Source organism: Balaenoptera ricei, chromosome 3 (genome assembly GCF_028023285.1).
Source record: "Balaenoptera ricei isolate mBalRic1 chromosome 3, mBalRic1.hap2, whole genome shotgun sequence".
Lineage (NCBI taxonomy): Eukaryota > Metazoa > Chordata > Mammalia > Artiodactyla > Balaenopteridae > Balaenoptera > Balaenoptera ricei.
The window spans coordinates 40,858,530-40,881,197 of NC_082641.1; the positions used below are offsets into that span (position 1 = coordinate 40,858,530).

Below are 22,668 nucleotides of genomic sequence, written 5' to 3' on the forward strand. Positions count from 1 at the left end.
CATCATAAAATTAAAAAAACAACCTGGGCAAGTATTTAAGAAATGTTAATATTTTTAAAAAATCACTGAGTTCTTTGTTGAAACTCTTATTTATTGCTATTGGAAACCATATAATGTCAAGGTTTATTTCCTATCTGAATATATTCTAAGGCTTGCTTTATTTTATAAAAGCTTTCAAGAAAAATAATCAGTTCCCACATTACCAGTGAGAACTGAAAAATATCATCACTGCTGCTATTGTCATTTCTTGAGGTTTTCAAATGCCACTTTTCATTCCAAAAGCTTATAATCTGATGTGCACAATGAACAGGAAACAGATGTGTCCTAGAGATTTACTCTAAATTTTGTGTGTATTTACTACAAACAGACAAAAATTAAAATACCAACTTAAAGTATATTTTCTTTAAAAATTCTCTTTAAAATGTTCCCAGATTGTGAGTACACAGAATTAAAAAAAAAACAAAACAAAACAGAGTTAGTTTTCAGTTTTGGCACGTCCATTTATTGTGTGGCTCCAAATTTCTGAAAACTAAAGTAAATTAGAGTTATCTAGTCAGCCTTCCTAATGGGAAAATTGTGAAATTCAAGTAGAAGACTAAATGGGAAAAAATGTAATAATAAATGGACAATTCTCAATAATTATAAAACCATACAAGTAATAATTATTAAGATTTCCTTCTGTGAATGTTTATGAAGTGTCATAACTCCTCTTAAATTTCAAAAGAAACTAAATCTTTGCAAACAATGATGAAAGACAGTTACCACTTAGAAGTCTGTGAAGCTGAAATGTAAAGGCAATAAAGGAGCAAAAGTATAAAATACTGCAAAGAGCCACATATATAAATAAGTAGGTAAGCATTCTTAACCTCAGCGTGTGTTTCTGCAGAGACCAGTGTCATATTTGGATGATGTGTTAGGATGTGTGGGTTTGCATGTGCGTGCATGTGTGATTGCACACATGCTTATGGTTATACATGTGTTTTATATGTTAGGACACAATCATTCTCACTTAATTTACTCATTATTAGTTTTTGACTGGAGAACAGTCGTCTTCCTTTTTTTTTTTAAACTGTAAGAAAATCTTGAGATTCCCCTAGATATAGTCATTTCGAGTGTCTCTCTTTTATTTTGTCAACTTTGAATACCATTTAATTGCTTTATAAATAAGGGTTGAAAAAATTATTAAAATAAGCAACTGGAGTTAATTACAGACTACAGTTGCTTATTTGTCGGAATTTTATTTCCAGTATTTCTTCCTGTTTTCAATTTTAGGACATCTGACTTCATTAAGATAGTTATAAGCACAGATTCAATGACAAGGCTGAGAGCAAATGGAGAGCATTTCCCTTTAATGCCTGCTTTGCCTATGGTTTCATGTTGATATCTAGAGCATTTTCTCACTGAATATGCTCTATACCTTTTGTTTTCTACTTCATGCAAGTGCCTTAAAATTTTGTGATCAACAGAAATATTCTGGGTGAATTTTATATTGCCTACCACTTTGTTCCAATGAGTAGACACTGTTGAATCAGTGCCTCAACCAAATAGGAAACCAATAATTATCATTTAAACGAACAAACAGTATTTATTTTGAAGAAGTCTTGTGGTTTTTCTGTTTTGTAATCATTGCCAGTATAGTACTTCACGTTGTTCTCTAGAACTCTTACATGCATCAAGTTGAGTACTGAAAAAGAACATAATATTTTTCACTTGTTCTTGCATCTATATGTATAGCAGCCAAATTGCTACAGAATATTTTGGACTACAATTTATAATCAAGCTTTTCTCCTATAAAATCTCTACACATTACCAAAAAGCATAATAGACAGCAACTGTGAATCACTAATTATTCCTGATATGCCAGTGTAGATACCTGGCCTAATCAATTTTATCAAAAAGTAAAAAGAATCCATTTTTCATTAATCCTCCTACTGTGCACGTAGACTAGGCCTCTGGGTATCTCCTCACTCACTGTGGTTTATTAGCAGGGTATTATTTTTTAATAGCTTTATTGAGAAAACATAGAATTAACCCTTTTAAAGCATACAATTCCAGTGGTTTCTAGTATATTCACAGAGTTGTGCAACCATCCTCACTATCTAATTTTAGAACATTTTTGTCAGCCTAAAAAAAGAATTCCCTTACTTATTAGCAGTCATTCCTGATTCTTTTCTCCCTCCAGCCCCTGGAAACCACTTTCTTTCTTTACGGATTTGTCTATTCTGGACATTTCATATAAATGGAATCACACAATATGTGGCGTTTTGTGTCTGGCTTCTTTCACTTAGCATGTTTTCAAGGTTCACCCATGCTGAAGCATTTATTAGTACTTTATTCCTTTTTATGGCTGAGCAATATCATAATATTTATCCACATTTTATTTGTCCATTAATCAACGCATGGACATTTGGGTTGTTACCACTGTTTGGTTATTCTGAATAATGTTACTATGAACATTTGTGTATAAGTTTTTGTGTGGATATATCTTTTCAATTCTCTTGGGTATTCTTAAACTGGCTGCACCACTTTGCAATCTATTGAGAGAGTTAATTTTTCCACATTCTTTTTTTTTTTTTTAATTTATTTATTTAGTTATTTATTTTTGGCGGTTTTGGGTCTTCGTTTCTGTGCGAGGGCTTTCTCTAGTTGCGGCGAGCAGGGGCCACTCTTCATCGCGGTGCGCCGGCCTCTCACTATCGCGGCCTCTCTCGTTGCGGAGGACAGGCTCCCGACGCGCAGGCTCAGTAGTTGTGGCTCACGGGCCCAGTTGCTCCGCGGCATGTGGGATCTTCCCAGACCAGGGCTCGAACCCGTGTCCCCTGCATTGGCAGGCAGACTCTCAACCACTGTGCCACCAGGGAAGCCCAATTTTTCCACATTCTTGCCAACACTTGTTATTGTCATAGCCATCTTAGTGGGTGTGAAGTACTATCTCACTGTGGTTTTGATTTGAATTTCCCAATAACTAATGATGCTTAGCATCTTTTCATGTGCTTATTGGTTATGTTTATCTCTTCTTTATACCAATGTGTATTTATAGCCTTCGTCCATTTTTAAATTGGGTTATTTGTGGTTTTTTTAAATTGTTGAGTTGTAAGAATTCTTTATGTATTCTGGGTACTAGACTCTTATCAGATTTATGATTTTCAAATATTTTCTCCCATCATGTAGGTTGTCTTTTTACATTCTTGATGGTGTCATTTGAAGCACTAAAGTTTTATGTTTTAATAAAGTCCAACTTATCTATTTTTTCTTTTATTACTTATGCTATTGGTGTTGTATCTAAGAAACCTTTGCCTAATTCAAGGTCATGAAGATTTGCTACTATATTTCTAAGAAGTGTTTTATAGTTTTAGCTCTTACATTTAGGTTTCTGACACATTTTGAGTTAATTTTTGTGTATGGTGTAAGGAAACTTCCTTCATTCCCCCATGACTGTCTCCTGTTTCGTTAAATAGATATTTTTATAATATACCATGGTAATTCCCTTGTTATTTCTCTTACATATTTTTTAGTTATTTTCTTCATGTTATACGGGGATTACAATCAACATCTTAACTTAAAACAATCTAGTTGGGATTAATTTCAATAGTATACAAAAACTTTGCTCCAATATAGCTCCATTCCCTCTCTTCTTTTGTACTACAATTGTTATACAAATTACATCTTATTAATTGTAAGCTCATCAACACAGTTTTTATAATTATTGTTCTACTTTTAAATATGATAAAAGAAACGAAACAAAATGCATTTGTATTCTCTTTCACAGTTACAAATGTAATTACCTTTACTGGTGTTCTTTATTTCTTCAGGTGAATTTGAGTTACTGTCTAGTGTCTTCATGTAAAATGAAGGACTCCTTTAGTGTTTCTTGTAGGGCAGGTCTGCTAGCAATAACTCATCTCAGTATTTCTGTATTAGGGAATATCTAAATTTCTCTATCTTTTTTGAAGGATAGTTTTGCTGGACATGGTTAATAGCCTTTTTCTTGCAGAAATTTGAAAATGTCATCCTACTCTATTCTGGCCTTCATGATTTCTGAAAAGAAGTAAGTAATCTTATTAAGAATCCCTTGTATATGATGAATACAGTAAGTCCCCTACATATGAACCTTCAAGTTGTGAACTTTCAAAGATGTAAACGTGCATTTGCATGTCCAATCACGTAAGTTAGTTCAGGTGTCTGGCGTACATTGTCACGTGAGTGCATCCTCTACAAGTGGTTGTGTACTTTACTGTACAGTACTGTATAGAGTACAGTAATACAGTATCTTTATTTCAAGCCCAGGATGTCCAGAAGCAAGCATAAAAGCTGTGGTGATGTAGTTGATACTACTTAAGAAGCACCAGGCAATAATGATGGAAACAAAAGTGAAAATAATTGAGAGAGTGGAGCGAGGCAAAAAGATGGTAGACATCGCTCTTCCTTATAACAGGAATCGTGCAACCATTGGCACGACTCTAAAGAACAAGGACAAGATCATGGAACATGTGAAGCCTGCTATGCGGATGCCGTTGACAATAACATCAAAGAAGCGTGGAAAAGTGATGGAGGAGATGGAGGAACTTCTCAGTGTGTGGATGCAGGATCAGCATCAGCGTTGAGTCCCGCTCAGCTTAACGCTGATTCAAGAGAAAGCTAAAAGCCTTTATGAAGATGTGAAGAAGAAGCACAGCAAAGAATCAGAGGACTCATCTTTTAATGCCAGCCATGGCTGGTTTCACCGGTTCAAGGCCAGAACCCTGAACCTTCACAATGAAAAAGTTAGTGGTGAGGCAGCGAGTGCAGATACACTATCAGCCTGGGAATTTCCTGAAACACTTTGAGAAATTATTGATGAAGGCGTGTATTTACCCAAGCAGTTTTTAATGTGGATGAGACAGGACTGTACTAGAAGAGGATGCCAGACTGAAGTTACATCAGTAAGGAGGAAGAGTTGATGTCAGGCTATAAAGCAGCAAAGGATAGGCTAACTCTGTTGTTTGGTGGCAATGCTTCCAGCGATATGAAGCTGAAGCCTCTCTTAGTTTATCATTCAGAGAACCAAAGAGCCCTTAAAAACACAGCCAAGGGCTCTCTTCCTGTTGTGTGGAAGATTAACCCCAAAGCCTGGGTTACATGGGCCATTTTCCAGGACTGGTTTTTCCACCACTTTATCCAGGAGATAGCGAAATATTGCTTGGAAAAGGACGTCCCATTCAACATTCTTCTGCTGCTCGACAATGCTCTGGGCCACCCCCCATTCATGGACGACTTTCATCCCAACGTCAAAGCAGTGCATCTGCCACTGAATACTGTGTCGCTCATCCAACCTATATACCAGGGAGTTATAGGGACTTTCAAGAAATGTTACTTATGTCACACTTTTCGTCAGGCAGTAAAGGCGAGTGATGAATCAGGAACCTTGTGACAATTTTGAAAGGACTATTACACCTACAAGGACATAAAAAACATTGACTTTGCTTGGCGTGAGGTTACGGCCGTCACCATTAATGGGTTTGGAAGAACATTTGCCTGCAGTTTGTTCATGATTTTTGTGGATTTGAGAAGGTGGATGAGGAGTCCAAAGAGGTCTTCAGCAACTTAGTGACCCTCAGTGAGAAGCTGGAGCTAGATCTGCAAAAGGATGACATCATTGAACTCCTTGCTGCACAACACAAGGAGCTTATTAATGAAGACCTGATGGAATTGGAAGCCCAGAGAAAGGACAAAGAGAGACAAGAGGAAGAAGAAGTAACTGAAGAACCAAAGAGATTCACAACACAGGAAATGGCAAGGGGATTTTCTTTATTTGAGGAGGCACTGCTAGTTTTTGAGGCACAGGACCTGAACGTAGAACAGTACACGAAGGTTACAGCAGTCATTCAGAATGCAATCCAATGCTACCGTGTCATCTATGACAAGAAAAAAAGAGCTACTACCCAGATATCACTGGATTGTTTTTTCAAGAGGGCAGATAGAATTGAATCCAGCAAGAAATCAGAATCTGGGCCATTAATGTCAGGTGTGAGTGAAATTGCAGCTTGCTCTCCATCTCCTATTGCTGATGATCCTTCAGCTCTGCCATCTCCCACCTCCTCTCCCTCCTCCAGTCAGTAACTCTTCTTGTCTGTTCAGTTGATGCCAACCCCTGTATGCCAGCTGTTGTACCGTACTACTGTACTTTTCAAGGTACTGTACTGTAAGATTAAAAGTGTTTTCTTTATCTTTTGTGTTTATTATATATTATGTTTGAAAAGTATTATAAACCTATTACAGTACAGTACTATGTAGCCAATTGTGTTAGTTGGGTACCTTGGCTAACTTTGTTAGACTTATGAACACACTCTCAGAATGGAACTCGTTCGTATGTAGGGGACTTACTGTACTTTTATCTTACTGCTTTCTTTATTCTTTTTCTTTGGCATTGAACAGTTTGACTATGATGAATCAAGGTGTAGATCTCTTTGGATTTTTTCCTAGTTTGACTCATCAAGCTTTTTGAATATAAATATTAATATTTTTCACCAAATGTTGAAAGTTTTCAGGCATTATTTCTTCAAATATGCTCTCTGGCCTTTCTTCTTGCTCTCCTCCTTCTGGGACTTCCATCATGAGTATGTTGGCACACTTGATGGTGTCCCACAGGTCTCTGAGGCTCTATTTATTTTTCTTTATTTTATATTTGTTGTTATTGTTCTGTTCCTCAGACTGGATAATCTCTTTAAGTTCACTGATTCTTTCTTCCGCCAGTTCAAATCTGCTATTGAGCCCTTTTACTGAATGTTTTATTTCAGCTATTGTATTTTTCAATTTCATAATTCCTAATGTTTAATAATACCTATCCTTTATTGATCCTCTATATTTAATGAGACATCATTCTCATACTTTCATTTAATTCTTTAGACACGGTTTCTTTGATTCTTTGAATACATTTTATAGCTGATTTAAAGGTTTTTTTCTAGTAAGTCCAACATTTAGGATTCCTAAGGGATGGTTTCTATCGTTGCTTTTTTCCTGTGTTTATGTGTCATTTTTGGTTGAAACTGGATATTTAAAATATTATAATATGGCGGTTCTGCAAACTACCTCACTTTCTAGGGTCTGTTGTTATTGTTGCTACTGCTGCTGTTGCTGCTACTGCTGCTGTGTGTATTTGCTGAGTGATTTTCCTAGACTAATTCTGTAAAGTCTTTGTTTTTTATGGCTACTGAAGTCTCTGGTTGGTTAGCTTAATAGTCACTTAATGATTAAATACAGATTTCTGTTTAATACCTTGAAACATCAAGTCTCCCAGCCTTTGCTGAAGGGCTCTCTCTGCATGTTAGGGTGCATCTTCAACGCTCCACTGGGCAGTTTACAATTCTGCCTTAGCCTTTACTTCCTGACTGCAGAGATTCAAGGTCAGCCCGAGGTGAGAGATTAGAGTCTTCTCAGGTGTTTCTGGAGCATACAAGTAGACCTGCACAAGCACATGTCCTATATTCTCAGAAATACGTAGAACTTTTTCAAAGTTCTCTATGAACATCTTATTCTCTAGTTTTTTCTTTTGCATTTTCATCAGCCTCTTGTTAGCCCTGACTGGTATTGCTGCTTTAAGCCACCGTTGTGTGAAACAATGGCTAATGATTTTTTTTTTAACAAATGCGTTTGGAATAGGTTTACTTTCACAGAGCTAGCTCTGAATCAAGGCAAATAAAGACAAATCTTGAGAATGGAACTTTTCAGGAAATTGCCATTCAGGTCAAATAGTAATGATTCTCTTGGGTTAGGGATTTGGGGGAGGTCCAAACCTGTTCTGCCACATACAGTGGCTGCTAGACTGCCAATTTTCAGTTACTCTAGTTGTGAGGCCATTTGCTTTCAGGATACCACAGAGCTGGGAGGAAGGGGATGGAAATAGGGAAAATTAACATGCCACAGAGTTTGCCAGTTTTTTAAGGTTGTTTTTCCTAATTAAAAAAAAAAAATTGAAACTCTTTGTTTAATTCCAGAGTGCGGAACAAGTTGATTTTGACAATTTTTGCCCAAGTTCTCATGGCCTTTATGGAGGAGCAGAATTTTTGAGATACTTACTCTATAATTCCAGAAATACTTCTCCCTTCTTGTTTGTTTTAATATTGCACAAGCATGCCTATTACTATAGTTCACACAAAATGAGTTTTTCATTAAGACATTTTCATGGAATAAAAATACCATTTTTACTCAGAAGAGTTAACTTTGGTCACCACAAAGTAGAAAATTCTGATTCACTTTCTGTAACTTCTAGTGTTATAAAATACAACAATCTCAAAACTAAGTATTATGGAGATGATAAGGAAAATCTAAATATTGTTACTCTAGGTAGATTGAATTTATATCAAAAGATCTTATTCTATTTGTATTTGTATGTTTTTGGCAGGGTGGTTATTGTAAAAATGAGTTATAAGATCGTAAGAGATTAACATTCTTTGTAGTCGTTCTAGGCCCTGTCCGCCACCTCAGGATCCACCAATTTCTCTGCATTCTTATATCCTTTACAACTCTTTTTTCATCCAAGGAGTTCAACAACTTTCTGTAGATCTTATGAAAGGAAAACTCATTCTTTTCGTCATATATTCTTCCTTTTTTTTTTTTCTCAGCAAGCATTAAATTTAAAAAAATTTAAAAAGTCATTCCCAGGAAAAAATAAAAGAGAAGAAAACACTGAATTACTTCTCTGTATATTAGGGGTTTGAGAGAGAAATTTAGTCTCATAAAAATAGTTTCCTCATTTCAGTGACTATGGAATTCTTCCCTGCAATATACACATATAATTGTTTAATTAACCTTATCATTTCTTTTCTAGCCTTACTAATACACTTAATATTACAATTACTTGTCCTATTACTTTTTATGGCTCAGACACATTTAGCCATAAGTCCATAGTAGGTACTTTAAACTCTTCTCTTGTGCATTTGTAGCACACTTGGACCAAAATGAAAGAAAAATCAGGGCAGATCCTGGTATTTATGGCCTTAGTTTTGAATTTTCTAAGCCTTCTGGTTCCAACCTTGCTCCACAATGCTTCTGTCTTCATTGCCTACTCACACTTGGCTGTTCCTTCTTGCTTTACCCTGGCAACTTTAGTGGCTTTTAACTCAAAATCTCTGGCTCCATCCTCTTGGCTGCCCACAGTTTCCTTTCCTGGAGGGGGATCAACTAGTCATGGCTATCTTTCATGAAAAGCCCCACACCTCCTCTTTCAGGGCAGGGCCTTTAAAAGCAGTCCTCACCCCACAGAACAAAGACTTGGATGATTAGGAGTTCATGGCTGCCTTCATTCCATTGATCTACTTTGGGACCAAAAAGATTAAAATGGCCAATATTGGTAGTATATCTTTACTAATATTTAAATACCTATTATATGGTGTCCGACTGGAGTATTTAAAATTTCTTTTAGGCATCATGATAAGTGGCTTCATTTTCATCTTCTTCAAACTTTAAAAGAACCACCGAATATTATTCTTCTAGGCTATCCATGTTGTTTTGTCAGACAAATGTCCAGTCTTCCACCTTTATCCTAGTAGTGCACGTAATTGTATTTATTGATAATAAATAATAATAAATTTCCTTAAGGAAGGCACTGCATAAAAATTTAGGGGATAAAAGTTTCACAGTGTGCTTCATGGCTTTAATATATTTCATCTCCTCTAATATATTTCAAAATTAGATCAAATGAAGCCACTTCAGGAAACAAATAAGAGAAGAAAATAAAAATAGAGTAAAAAACATGTTTGAATATGTCACTCAGAACTATGAAAATATTCTATGCTTATAAGAATTCCAAATTCCTTGGCATCCTTCCAAGATTCTTGCACATTTGGTCACAACTTCACTTGCCTTTCCTAACTTCTATTCCATTCTATTCATCCATTTCATGCTGCCTGTGTCTAGAAGGCCCGTTACCCTTCTTCCATCTATGAAACCTTTGCCCACTTCCTGCAAGGCTAAATTCCAGTGCCACCATCTCTTTGAAATTGTCTTTTTCTTCCTGTTGACTTTACCCTCTATTCTAGGGTTCATCAGATGCAATTAGAAATATCTTTCTATGCATATATTTAGGTAGCTTGTGAATTTTCTTGAGGGTAGGGCCACACAATTCAACATCTCTGAATCTGCAGGACCCAGAAGACTTCCTGCTGCACAGAAATAGTTCCATAAATGTTGGAATGAATGAATTACATGAGGGCAGATGTTTGCAGGCAATAAAAATGACTAACTGACTGTCTTGATATAGATTATAGTCTAGTAAAGCAGATGAAAAATAGCCACATAATTTGTAAAATAATTTATTTATTATTTCAGAGCCAAATAATAGACGCTCTTTCTCTTGATGTATTTATTTTTATACATACATATCTAGTGACCCAGTCCTACTATAAGAAATACCTATCTTCCCGGTTTGATTAGTAACTAATCATTTACTTGCTATAATCCTGGGATATTAGAGTCCATCTATGATTTAACTTTTTAGAAATTGGCTAAAGGAAAATATTTAAATCAAGTTGCTCAAATAATTCTAGAATTGCCTAATATCTTAAAATATAATTAACTCATATTTCAAATTAAGGGATCCAGCAACACAGCTAAAATGTTACTGCTCCTGAGTACTGGTTATTCTGAGTCAGAGAGTGCCACAAAGTGAATATTCTTGTCAGGGCACCACCCTGGCGCTCCCTCCCGCACTGTAGTCTTACTGTCTCACTCATGTTGAAGTCTGCCAAGAAGTTTTAGAGAAGTTTACTACAGTGTTAAGATCTGTCCCTCACCAGGATTCTGAAGTCAGACTTTTTTCATAAGTACCCATTGCCCAAACGTCTTTGGACCAGGTTTCTGGCACAGACTTGTCCAGGAAATAGAGCGGGAGGAAGACCTATTTTATATTTTAAGTGAAAAAACATTCACACAAGAACATTACACAATAACAACAAAAAAGATTGGTTGGTGATGAAGTTCAAGCCCCACATCATTGTCGTCATACATACGACTTTATTTTGGCCAGAGAAGAAGCAATCATGGGTTCTTAAGTTGAAGTAGCAACAACTAATGTGGTAATTTCACAAGACTGCTTAATTTAACAGGCTTAAAATGAAACACATCAATGTTAGAATTGAGAACAAAACTGCTTATTTTCTGTTCCTACCTACAAGTGAAAGAAATTAATGGACAGCAGATTTTCAGTAGAAAAACAACTGTTCTACCCATTTTTGCCTCTGCAGAACATAGCCCTGGAGTCCGATACATAGCAGGAACTCAAAAATTATTGAACTAGATTGAGCTGCCCATATGGGTTAGCACCGTGAGTTAGTATCACTGTCTTGGAGTGCATTACCCTGAATACATACATAGTAAATTTTAAAATCTGAATCATCATGAAATCTTTGTAAAAACAGAAGCAGCTCTAGACAATACCACCTACCCCAGAATCCTCAGAGTCAGAATGAAAGCACACTTTCAGGATACCTTAAAATGTATTTGAGACCTCACATTTAACTTTTCAAAACACATCATTTTGTATTTTTCTTATAAAAATGTTATTTTAACATACAATAGTTTAAAAATTATTTATTATTGAGTAAAAGTGACACCACCCTCCTACCCAGATGGGGATATCTTATTTATGCTGTGGCCTTGAGAATCCATGATTGTACTACCAAAGAACCCTGGCTTACACCAGAAGCAGAACTCTAGACTCTCTTTTATTCCCAACCCCTTAATGAAATTTTTCTTCTCTTGTTAAAAAAATAATAAGAATAATCTTTTGACAGCGAGCTAATTTGAAAAGCAAATCCTTGCTAATGTCATAAGAGGTTCTGATGTCTTAACGTATACCCATTTTATAGGGGTATCTTCAAGATAATTTCCTAATCCAAAGTAAATATTCTAAAGGTGAGGAGTCTAGAAACAATAATAGGAATTGATGGAAATGTTTATAGCCAACCACTAAAGTTCCCTTTCTGATGCCCATCCAGTTACATCACTTCCTATAGAGCCCACCACACAGAGGCCCCACCCTATGTTTCCACTGTCAATCTAATACTAATTCTCCTACTACTGGGAAGAATGATTCATTTCTACTAAGCATTTACTGTACTTTAATCTAGGCACTGTGCTAAATGCTTTGTAGGCTTCTCTCATTTAATCTTCACAACAATCTTCAGAGAAAGGCAATATTTTCATCCTCATTTTCCTTCTGAGAAAACTGAGGCTTAGAGACACTAGATAATTCTTCCCGAATCACACAGCTACCACATGGTGGTTCCAGGACTTGAATCCATGCAGTCTAACTCCAGAACCTACCATAATCTTTCTCATTATATTAGATTAGCTCCAAGGAGAATACTTTGGAATGAAGTATCTGTTTCTCTTTTTGAGATTATTGGTCAGTAACCCCAATTACTTTTGCCTCATTTCATAGACTCTACTTTCCAAATTCTTAATCAGTTCAGCCTCTAACCTCTCTGTACTTTTTTCACCCATATTTCCAAACTCTAAAAGAGATCTGATCAGATTAGGTCTCACTTAAAATAGAAAAGTATACAGTATAAAGTCTAGAGCTTAGCATTGGCCATCAAGTGACCTCATTTAATTACTAGTTTGTGACCACAGCTTTTATCTTCTCTAAGTCTCAGTTCACTCAATGGCATGTCTTTCTGTTAGTCAGGATAAAACTGGTTAAGAAAATAGGTTTCCTGACACTGATTTGTGTTTAGATTTATTGAAATTCAGAAAATGAACACTTATTCTAAATTTACTTCTCCAGCAATACTTTCCTACATCTGCATTGATTTGACATGAAGAAGATCAATAAATATAGCCATAAGATTCATAACACATATGAAAATTAACTTCAACCATAGCACTGGTTATCACCATTAGTTTGTAAATCTTAGAGGAGATTTTAAAAATATTTACATTCAAAGTATTTATTAACCCTCCCAAAGAAAGGTAAAGTTCCCAGTAACTACAGCCTTGATTATAAGTATGTTTTAATCCTACTTTATTTCAATAAGATATAATTTTACAATTTCTCTTTTCATTTTTTATAATTCAATATATTGCAATTTTCTATAATTCCATATACATGCATACATGTGTATATATGTGTACATATATGTATATGCACACATAGACACACACACATACACACATATATATATACTATTATCTGTTTTTGAAAACTCTGAGCAATTTGGAGATATATTTTTAGGAAAATATTATGATTTTTTAATGTCTAAGCATAAGTCAATTAATCAGATTTTACTGATTATTGTGCAAAGCCCTTTGGGTCATACTGAGAAGCATAAGACATAAGTGAAACTACAGACAGAGAGGTGAGATATACACCGGAAAGGCATTCTGTGGCAGAGCTTTCCCAGAAAGGGGAGCAGCAGGAAGCAGGTTGATGATATCAAGTTAATGAAGATGGGAGAGACTGGAAAGCCAAACTGGGGTAGTGAGAGCACTGAATGCAGGCAAAGGAGCCCAAGTAAAGCCAAGTGGGACTGAACAGTGGCCCAACACAAGGCAATTTTTCTAGAGACTTATTTCTGCAATTTTGAAGATAGGACTAAGAAATGAAAATATGAGAGCTGGAAACAGGGGGAAACAGGGTTTTTAATATACTTACTAAGTAGTGAATCACTTCAAATTCATAAATTAGAACAACAATTCTTTGGCGGATAGGTCCTTTTCTGAGATTTGATGGCCTTCAACCTTTCACCTCTGCCCACCCTACTTCTGATCTTCATTAAACTTTTAAAATTTTGTCTTCTCCAACTTTTAGTCCCTGCAATCTTCTACTTGGCAATCTATTCAATCATCCTTGTGGTTTTTCTCTCTGCCCTTCCCTTGGATTCTCTGTACTGTGTCACCTGTACTGTGTTCCAGGCAATGAGTCCTCCTTTGGGTGGCACTCTTGTCCTGCCTAGCCCTAGACCTGCTAGACAGAAACTTTCAGTTAGTAATTAGTTGAATTGAACTGAATTGAATCGAATGGAGTTGCATAGAATTGAGTCCCTCCACCACCTGTAAACACAAATCCACTCATCCACTCCTTCCCCTTCTTTGAAATTCTCAAAACCACTAAAACACAGCTGATTTAAAAATAGCAAGTATTCGGTGAAGCTAACATGTAGATGTGGCTCTTGACTCAAAGGATGTACAACTCACCAGACAAGGGAAGCATTGCAAACTCCTAAGTGGCCTGGGTCTCCCAGGGAGGGGGGTCCAAGCCCCAGCATTCTGACGGGCCAACTTACCTTCCCAATTCTCAGTTCCCTAGAGTAGTGGGAGCGAGGAAGGAGGGAGTAACATGCAACCGACTTAACGCACTCTTACTTATAAAAGTCTGTAGCAACAAGAAATAAAACAGTGCCCTAAATTCTTTATTAGATTCAACTTCCAGTGTACAAACATCCTAATTCAGATTAAACAAAATTGCCCACACACATTCCATTTCTAACGAGACTGTTTTCCTCCCTTCCTTCCCCTCCCGCTTCCCTCTTGCATTTCTTTCTTTCGTGTTTTCCCCCAGTCTTGGTTCTCCTTTCCCCCAGCTTATCACAGTCTTCCCAAAGAAAAGCCTCCCTGTGACCACGAATCGCCATAAAGGAAGGAAACCCTCCATAAGTGAAAGCCAAGCCCTCAGCGGGGCGTGTCGGGGTGGACGCCCCCACCCACTTTTAGTGTGAGACGGCTGGACAGCGAAGTTCAAGTGTCTACAGGAGAGGCACGGGGGTTACCAGATCTGCTCTCCTGCATAGACGGACCGATCCCTTCTGCGCAATCGGACCCCAGGAAAGCAGCCTCCCCTTAAGGGCCTAGGAGCCCGGCACTGTGAAAGTGCCCTCCGTGCCCAGACCCGGGGAGAAGTGAGGGGTGCGAAGGCGGAGCCACTGGGCTGGAGCCACCCTCCCGAAGGTCCGGCCCTCGGCTGCGTCCCTACTACCTTAGGGAGTTGGCGCGGGGAGCGGAATCACCCTCTCAATGAAAGGCAGATGTCCCTTTAAGGTTTGCTTCGCAGCTCGTGGACTTTAGCCTAAACAAGGACCCGCGAAGCTGGCTTTATTTGTCCATGTCTCGGACAGAGCCTGGGAGGCTGCCAGTGGGATTTCAGAGCCCGAGAGTGCGAACGGCGGGGAGATGTGGCAATCCCTCTGGGATGCGAGAAGCGTGAAGCGAACTTAGAGGGGCTGGTCGAAAACACAGGAAATCGCTGTGCTGCTCCCAGGCGCCGGGGCCAACGGGGCTAGCGACTGAGACCCACGGCGGCGGGCGGAGTGGCCCAGAGCAACGCGGCTCCAGCGCGTGGTTTCGCCGAGTCCTTCCCTCCGATCCAGCGCGTCCCAGGGCGCTGCGGCCGCTCCAACTATGGCCCCCCGGCGCTGCGCCAGCCCAGGGGTCGCTGTCGCCTGCTGCTGGCTCCTCACCGGTGAGTGACCCTGCTTATCTCTGAGCATCTCCTGCGCTCGAGACTCGAGACTATGGGCTTAAAGTGGGGAGGGAGGCATGCAGAGCTTCGGCCCGGAGGGGAGAATGGAGCGCGGATCCACTTTCCGGCGCTCCAGGTAGTCTGGGCAGGTTGGAGTACAGAAAGCAGTTTCTGCGTTTGGGTTTTGTTATGAATTACTTTTGATGTCGTTTCAAAACCTTCCACCCCAATGTTAGGCGGGAGCGGAGCTGAAAACTTTACAAGGTGGAACTGACTTTTCAAATTAAAGTTGTTTTGACAATATACGTGGTATTTTAGGACTTTGCTGATAGCTTCTACCTTCCTTTTCTTTTCTTTTTTTTTTTTTTTTTTTTGAGGGCGGTAACTATCGGGCACCTGATGTATATGCAAAGTTCCTACCCTCAGGTTGCTCAAGAGTGGGTATTATTCATTTTCTTGCTGTCAAGTACTCAAGATATTTTCTGCTACAAAACGAGGAAAGGGAAGAATGCAAGGTAAAGTTGCCTCTTGTCTCGAAATGATGTTTCTGTGTTAACACCCAGGAGAAGGAACCTATTGAAATTGAGGAAGGAATAGTGAACATTTACTTTGTAAATATCACACAGCCGACTAAATTTTTAAATGCAAAATATAGTATTGTTACTTGTGCATAAATAGTTATCTTTCAGGAGAGACTTAAACACAGTGGAGATGCAAAGTTACGTTCAATTTAGAAAACAGGTTGAATCGTAGCATTTTCTAAGATTTTCCAAATGATTAACCCGTGGTCAGATCTTTTTTACCAGTTACTGACTGAGAGGGAAAAGTTGCAAGGGTGAAAGAAAGAGAAGGCAGATAGGGTGAAGCTTTGTGTGAAAAGGGCCAATAATCCAAACAGTGGCAACTTCTGAACCACTTTACAGTGAATGGTTGACCTTATCAGCCACTGTCACTACCCTTTACATGTGTTTGACCTATGACTCCTCTCCAGCTCAAATTTTTTGGAGGTTGTTTGCATTTTTTTCTTGTTGTTGTGCAAAATATGAATGGTTTACTAACTACTCAAGTTGTACTTTTTTCATTTTACTAAATAAGCAGTCACTAATGCAGAAATGATCAAACGAGGTCTGCATATCCTCTAAAAAGACAATGAAACTTGAAAAAACAGAAACAAATTATAATTTCTTATACATATATATATATATTTTTTAAATTCAACTACTTTATTTCCCCATGCCTAAAACAGCCACAAGTTGTATACTGTGGGTTTTCTGCAATTGTTGGGGGTAATAAACCTTGCTAAATCCAAGAAGGAACTTAAAGGAAAATAATGCATACACGTTTCTAAATTACATTTAATTCTCTTTTGTGTGTGTATATATGTATTATATCTATATCTATACACATATATTATTCAATCATATTGAAATTTAGAGTTTAAAGTTATTATCTCAGAATCAACAGGTTCCTTATATGTGCTATATTTATGCCCATTTCACAACACAATAAGGATCTGAAATTTGACTTCTTCCTTTCCTTTGTTGGTTACCCTGTCAGTCATCATGTTGTCAGCTTCCTAACAAACTTCTCATCAATTCATGGAGTCCACAGCTAATCTGGGGTCTTATCACCATACCCACCCTTGCACAGTACTGCAGAACTCATCATCTTGTCTTCATTCTGAACTTAACCTCTAATTCATCTTCCTAATACATAATTTTCATCATACCTTAGTCTTTAGTCAAAAACCTTTGGTGGTTCTTTGTTGTCTTTCAGATAAAATCCAAAATTCTCAACTGACCTTTCAGGGTCTGCCCTAATCCAGCACCCCCTGTCTCCTACTATGCCTCTATCAGTTTCCTATTGCTGTTGTAACAAATTGCCACAGATTTACGGGCTTAAAACAAGACAAATTTACTATCTTACAGTTATGTGGGTCAGAAGCCTCACTAGGCTAAAATCAAGATGCAAGCAGGACTGCATTTCTTCTGGAGGCTCTAGGGGAGAATCCATTTCCATGCCTTTTCCAGATTCTAGAGGCAACCTGCATTCCTTGGCATGCAGCTCCACGTTTCATCTTCAAAGCCAGCAAAGTAGCATCTTCAAATCTTTTCCTGTGACTCTGCTTCATCATCACATCTCCTTCTCTGACTCTGACCTTATTTCCTTCCTCCTATTAAAATCCTGATTACTTTGGGCTCACCTGAATAATCCAGGATAATCTCCCCATATCAAGATTCTTAATATAATCATATCTGCCAAATCCCTTTTGCCATATAAGGTAATATATTTGCAGGTCCAGGGATTAGGAAATGAAGATATTTGAGAGACCACTGTTCTGCCTACCAAAGCCTCTGAACATAAACTGCCCATGATAGCCAGTCCCATTTCCTTATTTCCCCCTAATCCTCATGCTCATCTTACTACTGCGCACGGAATCTTGTTTTCTGCATCTAGAAGAGCACTCCACCCTTCTTTCTTACCACCCCCTGCCATCTAAGCAAACTCTCCCCAGTCTTCAAAGCTGGGTTTACATCCCAACAACCACCTACCCAATAAACCATCCCAGTAAACTTCCCATTATATTTAGAACCCCCTTGTATTAGCTTTTTCCAACATTTAAAGATGATTCATCAAGAAAGATGCCCTGGGCTTCCCTGGTGGCGCAGTGGTTGAGAATCTGCCTGCTAATGCAGGGCACACGGGTTCGAGCCCTGGTCTGGGAGGATCCCACATGCCGTGGAGCAACTGGGCCCGTGAGCCACAATTACTGAGCCTGCGCGTCTGGAGCCTGTGCTCTGCAACGAGAGGCCGCGACAGTGAGAGGCCCGCGTACCGCGATGAAGAGTGGCCCCCGCTCGCCGCAACTGGAGAAAGCCCTCGCACAGAAACGAAGACCCAACACAGCCAAAAATAAATAAATTAATTAATTAATTAAAAAAAAATCATATCAAGCATTTTTTCAAAAAAAAAAAAAAAAAAAAAAAAAAAAAAAAAAAAAAAAAAAAAAAGAAAGATGCCCTTCTCTAAGTCCAAACAAAGTCTTGTTATTTTTTTTAAGCTTTTTTTTAAAATTAATTTTATTTTATTTATTTTTGGTTGTGTTGGGTCTTTGCTGCTGTGTACGGGCTTTCTCTAGTTGCGGCGAGTGGGGGCTACTCTTCGCTGCGGTGCACAGGCTTCTCATTGCGGTGGCTTCTCTTGTCACGGAGCACGGGCTTTAGGTGTGTGGGCTTCAGTAGTTGTGGCTCGCGGGCTCAGTAGTTGTGGCTCACAGGCTCTAGAGCGCAGGCTCAGTTGTTGTGGTGCACGGGCTTAGTTGCTCTACAGCATGTGGGATCTTCCCGGACCAGGGCTCGAACCTGTGTCCCCTGCATTGGCAGGTGGATTATTAACCACTGCGCCACCAGGGAAGCCCTTTATTGTTATTTTATATATGTCAAAGTCCCAGCAAAAAAACTAGTGGCATATATAAAGGATTTAACTGAAAAAAATTAAATCAAGGGACTGCTGGCAGAAGCATATAAAGGAACTGACAAAAGATGGCTGGAGCACGTAGAATGAGCAATAGTAGAAAGAAAGTACCTGAAGCAACATCAGAAGAAAAGCCATTGCCGTTCTTAGGCCTGAGAAGGCAGCAGTGTCAGCTTGACTGTGAACTGTGGCTATGGGAGGGGGACCACTGGACAGGAGCTGTGGCCATAAGAAGAATACAGCTAGTGCCAAAGTTGAAGCATAGCAGGGAGAAAGCAAGGGAAAGGAATACCCCTGCTTTTCCTTCTACCCCCTAATGCCTTGCCCGGCCATCCCATTGGCCATGTCCAAATGGCAGAATTCAAACTCCCAGGGAACAAGGGTCAAGACAAACAATAACAGAGAAAAACTAGCACAACTTATTGCTGAAAGGCACATATTTTCTGAGAATGTATTAGATAAGAGGCCCTGTGCCAAGAACTTTGCACATATTACATTTTAATCTCAAAAAAGGGAAAAGTCTGGAACTATTATCCATATTTTAGAGATGAACAAACCAAAATACTAAGAGCCTAATTTGACCAAAGTCTCCCAATTAATAAACCGCAAAGCCTGTACTCAATTCAGATCTCTCATGCTCTGAAATAATATACCAGGCTGTCTAAATGTAAGTCCATTTCTCTCTTGCTCAGCCCTCTAAATGTTAAATCCAAGCATAATTGTCTAAAAGACTTTGATAAGGATCTAATTAATGGTGAAGTGAGTCTGTTATTTCCATGACTTTTAGGTATATAGTGAAATTAGATGATGTCTTTCCCTACATTAATTGTAACTCAAATAAGACTACTATCTCTGGTTATTAAGAATACAAATATAGAATTATCCCTAATTGAGTTATATATCTTTCCTCCCTAGAAACATTTTAGTTAGCCTGAAAGCAGGAGTCTTCTTTTGTGACATTTTTCACAGGCAAGATTTCCTATTCTAGAAGAAGTGAGCTAATGGCTGGATATGGAAGGAAGTCAGCCACTTACCCATAACAAAGAAATGACCTCCAATGACACACAATGGAAGACAGTGAAAATATTTAAGTCATTACGATGTCTGTAAAGGCAGCAATAAATTCATAGGACTTTTGTTTGTTTGTTTAATAAATAGGCAGTGACAGTAGCAATAAAATATATATGCCAAACTAGTTTGCCTATTTTTCTTCTCTGCTGTCATGATGCTATTTTGATGCATGAGCTCTTGGACCACAACTTATAACTGTGGATCTTACTTCCTTAGATGGATGTTCTTCTACCTGTGTTCCAGCACCTCAACCCAACAAACTTCCCACTAGACGTAGAACTTGCTGAATTTTAATATGCCCCTTAAGTATTTTATAAAATAAAGGAGCTCATGTTTTAAATATATTCAGAAAACTAGGCATCAAAATGCTATTCTTTACCTACACTGCTCTTCTGTGGTATGAAATACAAAATAGTGTATCTGAATTCATGTTAGGAAATTGAGATGAAAGATATTTGGAACTGTTGTCACAATGCTAAAGTCAGAATACGCTGCCTATTCAGAGTGGTCTGTGACTGGAGAATTGTATTCGCTCTCGAAGCAAGTACAGTAGAGTATCAACAGATGTAAATGAGCTGAATATATTCTCATCCTCATGATTATTGAGCTTCTTTCAGCTCCTCTGTTGTGCCAGCTCCTCTGAAGTCTCCAGGCTTTTGCATAAGCAGTTACACTGCTACTGATCCTCAAGTCCCCATATGAATGTGATTTCCAAGAACCCACTGGAGTAGACTGGACCCCCTCCCCCAGAGACTTGTATGCCCTTAGCACTTTTGCTTCTATAATACACCACATATTAAAATTAAACATCTAATTGTCTGTTTTCCCAGCTCGCTGTATGCTCTGTGAGGACAGGGTCTTTGTTTATTATCTCTACCATCTTAGAAAAATAGTCACTTGAAAATTTGTTATTGAACAAGTCACAAAAGACTAGACTACAGACAAACTCATAATAATACTTAAGGGGTCAGGTTGTCTCTTTTAATTATATCCCCACCTACCTATTTCCATCTACCCATATTTATATCTAACTGAATGGAAGACACCATCAATTGAATGATACACCGTTATTTTATGCACTATTAAGAAAGAAAAGTACTGCCAATCCAATTATAATTGCTAAATGGTTAGATGCCTCCAAGTTTCAAGAGATGTTGAAATGTGGGAAAATATACATCTGAAAATTATAATAAATAACATGCAGTATACCTACATGCAATTTTCTATCACATTTCTTTGTACTTTTAAAACATGCATCATAAGATTTCAGACACACTCCTTCTAGGTACAAAGATGTGAACATTGTCCCCCTTCTCAGTTCTCTTCCAGAGCCAAATCTGTATCTAATTCAGGGGATAATTGCTCCTCTGGCACCAGCAACCTCACCAGATTCCAAGAGCAGAGCTTCCTCTGAATACTCTCCCTTTAAAAAGGAAGCTTCAGGAGGAGAAAGGTGACAATAAAGTAATAAAAAAATGTTTCAGGTCATAGGATCAATAATGCTAGTTTTGGCAAGCTCTAACATCTCTAATATTCTATCATATTGGTGGTTAGAGCTAGGGCCATGTATATTTGAAGGGACCTAATTTTGATCTAACGTCTTCTATAACTTAAAAGGAAGATGAAAAAGTCAACTAAATCTTAAAAGGAGATTACAGTATAAGTACTGGTTAGTATTAAGAGTTCATTTTATGTGCAAAAGCATTAATATTGTTTTATCCAAATGTAGAGCTCTATAAACAAATTAAATGAGAAATCTGATTTGAAAAATCATTATAATTCAAATATTAAAAGGAGTGAAGACATATGCTGTTTTCTATGAACTATCTGAGATCTGCTGAAATAAATGTAAATTCTTAAATTTAAATAGGACACTCAAATCAATCATATTAGAACCTCAGATGATTAAGATGAATGGTCTGCATATTTTATTATAAATCCTATACTATTAATACAAATTACAATGTACTTTCAAATTTTTCTTATTAACTATATACTTTTAGTTTGCCAAGTACTACAGTTTGAAAATGCATGGGTATTGACCAGTTCCTAAAATTACATATTTTATTGCAATATTTTTAATAAAATGATCCTGTACTGTATAGAGATTCATACAAACAGGAACACCCACACACACACACTTTTGTTGATAAAATTATTTATTTGGTAGGAGCTTTGTATTGTTCTGTGACGATTGCAAGTAAGTATTTTTAATCACAGGAACTTAGATAGTAAGTGAGTACAGCAAGTTCCTTATAAAAAAAAAAAAAAAACCTTTCCCTTTTCCCTTTCACCATTTTGCCTGAATTAGCTGAATAATCCTCCCTGTTGACCACTAACTTTGCCTGTGGAGGTCACATAGGCATCTTTGTACAATCTAAGGTTAGCACATTCTCTCTAAATAAACTATTGCTATTATCACTAGATATTTATAATCAGAGTGCTGGCTAAACCAAGTATAACAAAACTAACTGTCATTTCCAAACCAAGTATAATTTTCCAAACCAAGTATAATAAAACTAATTGTCATCATACATTATTTTGAACATTTTAAGACCTTTTCCTCGTTAAGATGTGTTTAAAAATTAATCATTTTCTTATCTATGCATGGATTATCTCAAAAAACTGAAATAGGTTTACAGAAACTTACTTTAAGAGTAATCTTCTTTTTAAATTGTTAGTAACATTAT

General features: G+C 37.8%; 1 protein-coding gene and 2 long non-coding RNA genes across 10 annotated transcripts in view; 1 reads left to right on the forward strand and 2 right to left on the reverse strand.

Annotated features, from left to right (window-relative positions):
- LOC132362225 (uncharacterized) overlaps positions 1–22,668 on the reverse strand; it is a 745,765-nt gene that overhangs the window by 719,771 nt on the left and 3,326 nt on the right. The window lies entirely within an intron of this gene.
- Positions 14,369–19,259, reverse strand: LOC132362226 (uncharacterized). Its single transcript, XR_009502309.1, has 2 exons — positions 19,019–19,259; positions 14,369–16,006 (listed from the first exon to the last, which is right to left on the reverse strand). It is a non-coding gene; the product is annotated as an uncharacterized LOC132362226 (long non-coding RNA).
- Positions 15,349–22,668, forward strand: part of ITGA1 (integrin subunit alpha 1) — a 179,545-nt gene continuing 172,225 nt past the window's right edge. For all 4 annotated transcript variants that reach the window (XR_009502303.1, XM_059916363.1, XM_059916364.1 and 1 more), the window contains exon 1: positions 15,349–15,433. Coding sequence is in view for 3 of the 4 variants with exons in the window: in XM_059916363.1 (XP_059772346.1) it covers positions 15,373–15,433 (61 nt within the window). In the remaining variant the exon portion in view is untranslated. The remainder of the gene's footprint in view (positions 15,434–22,668) is intronic.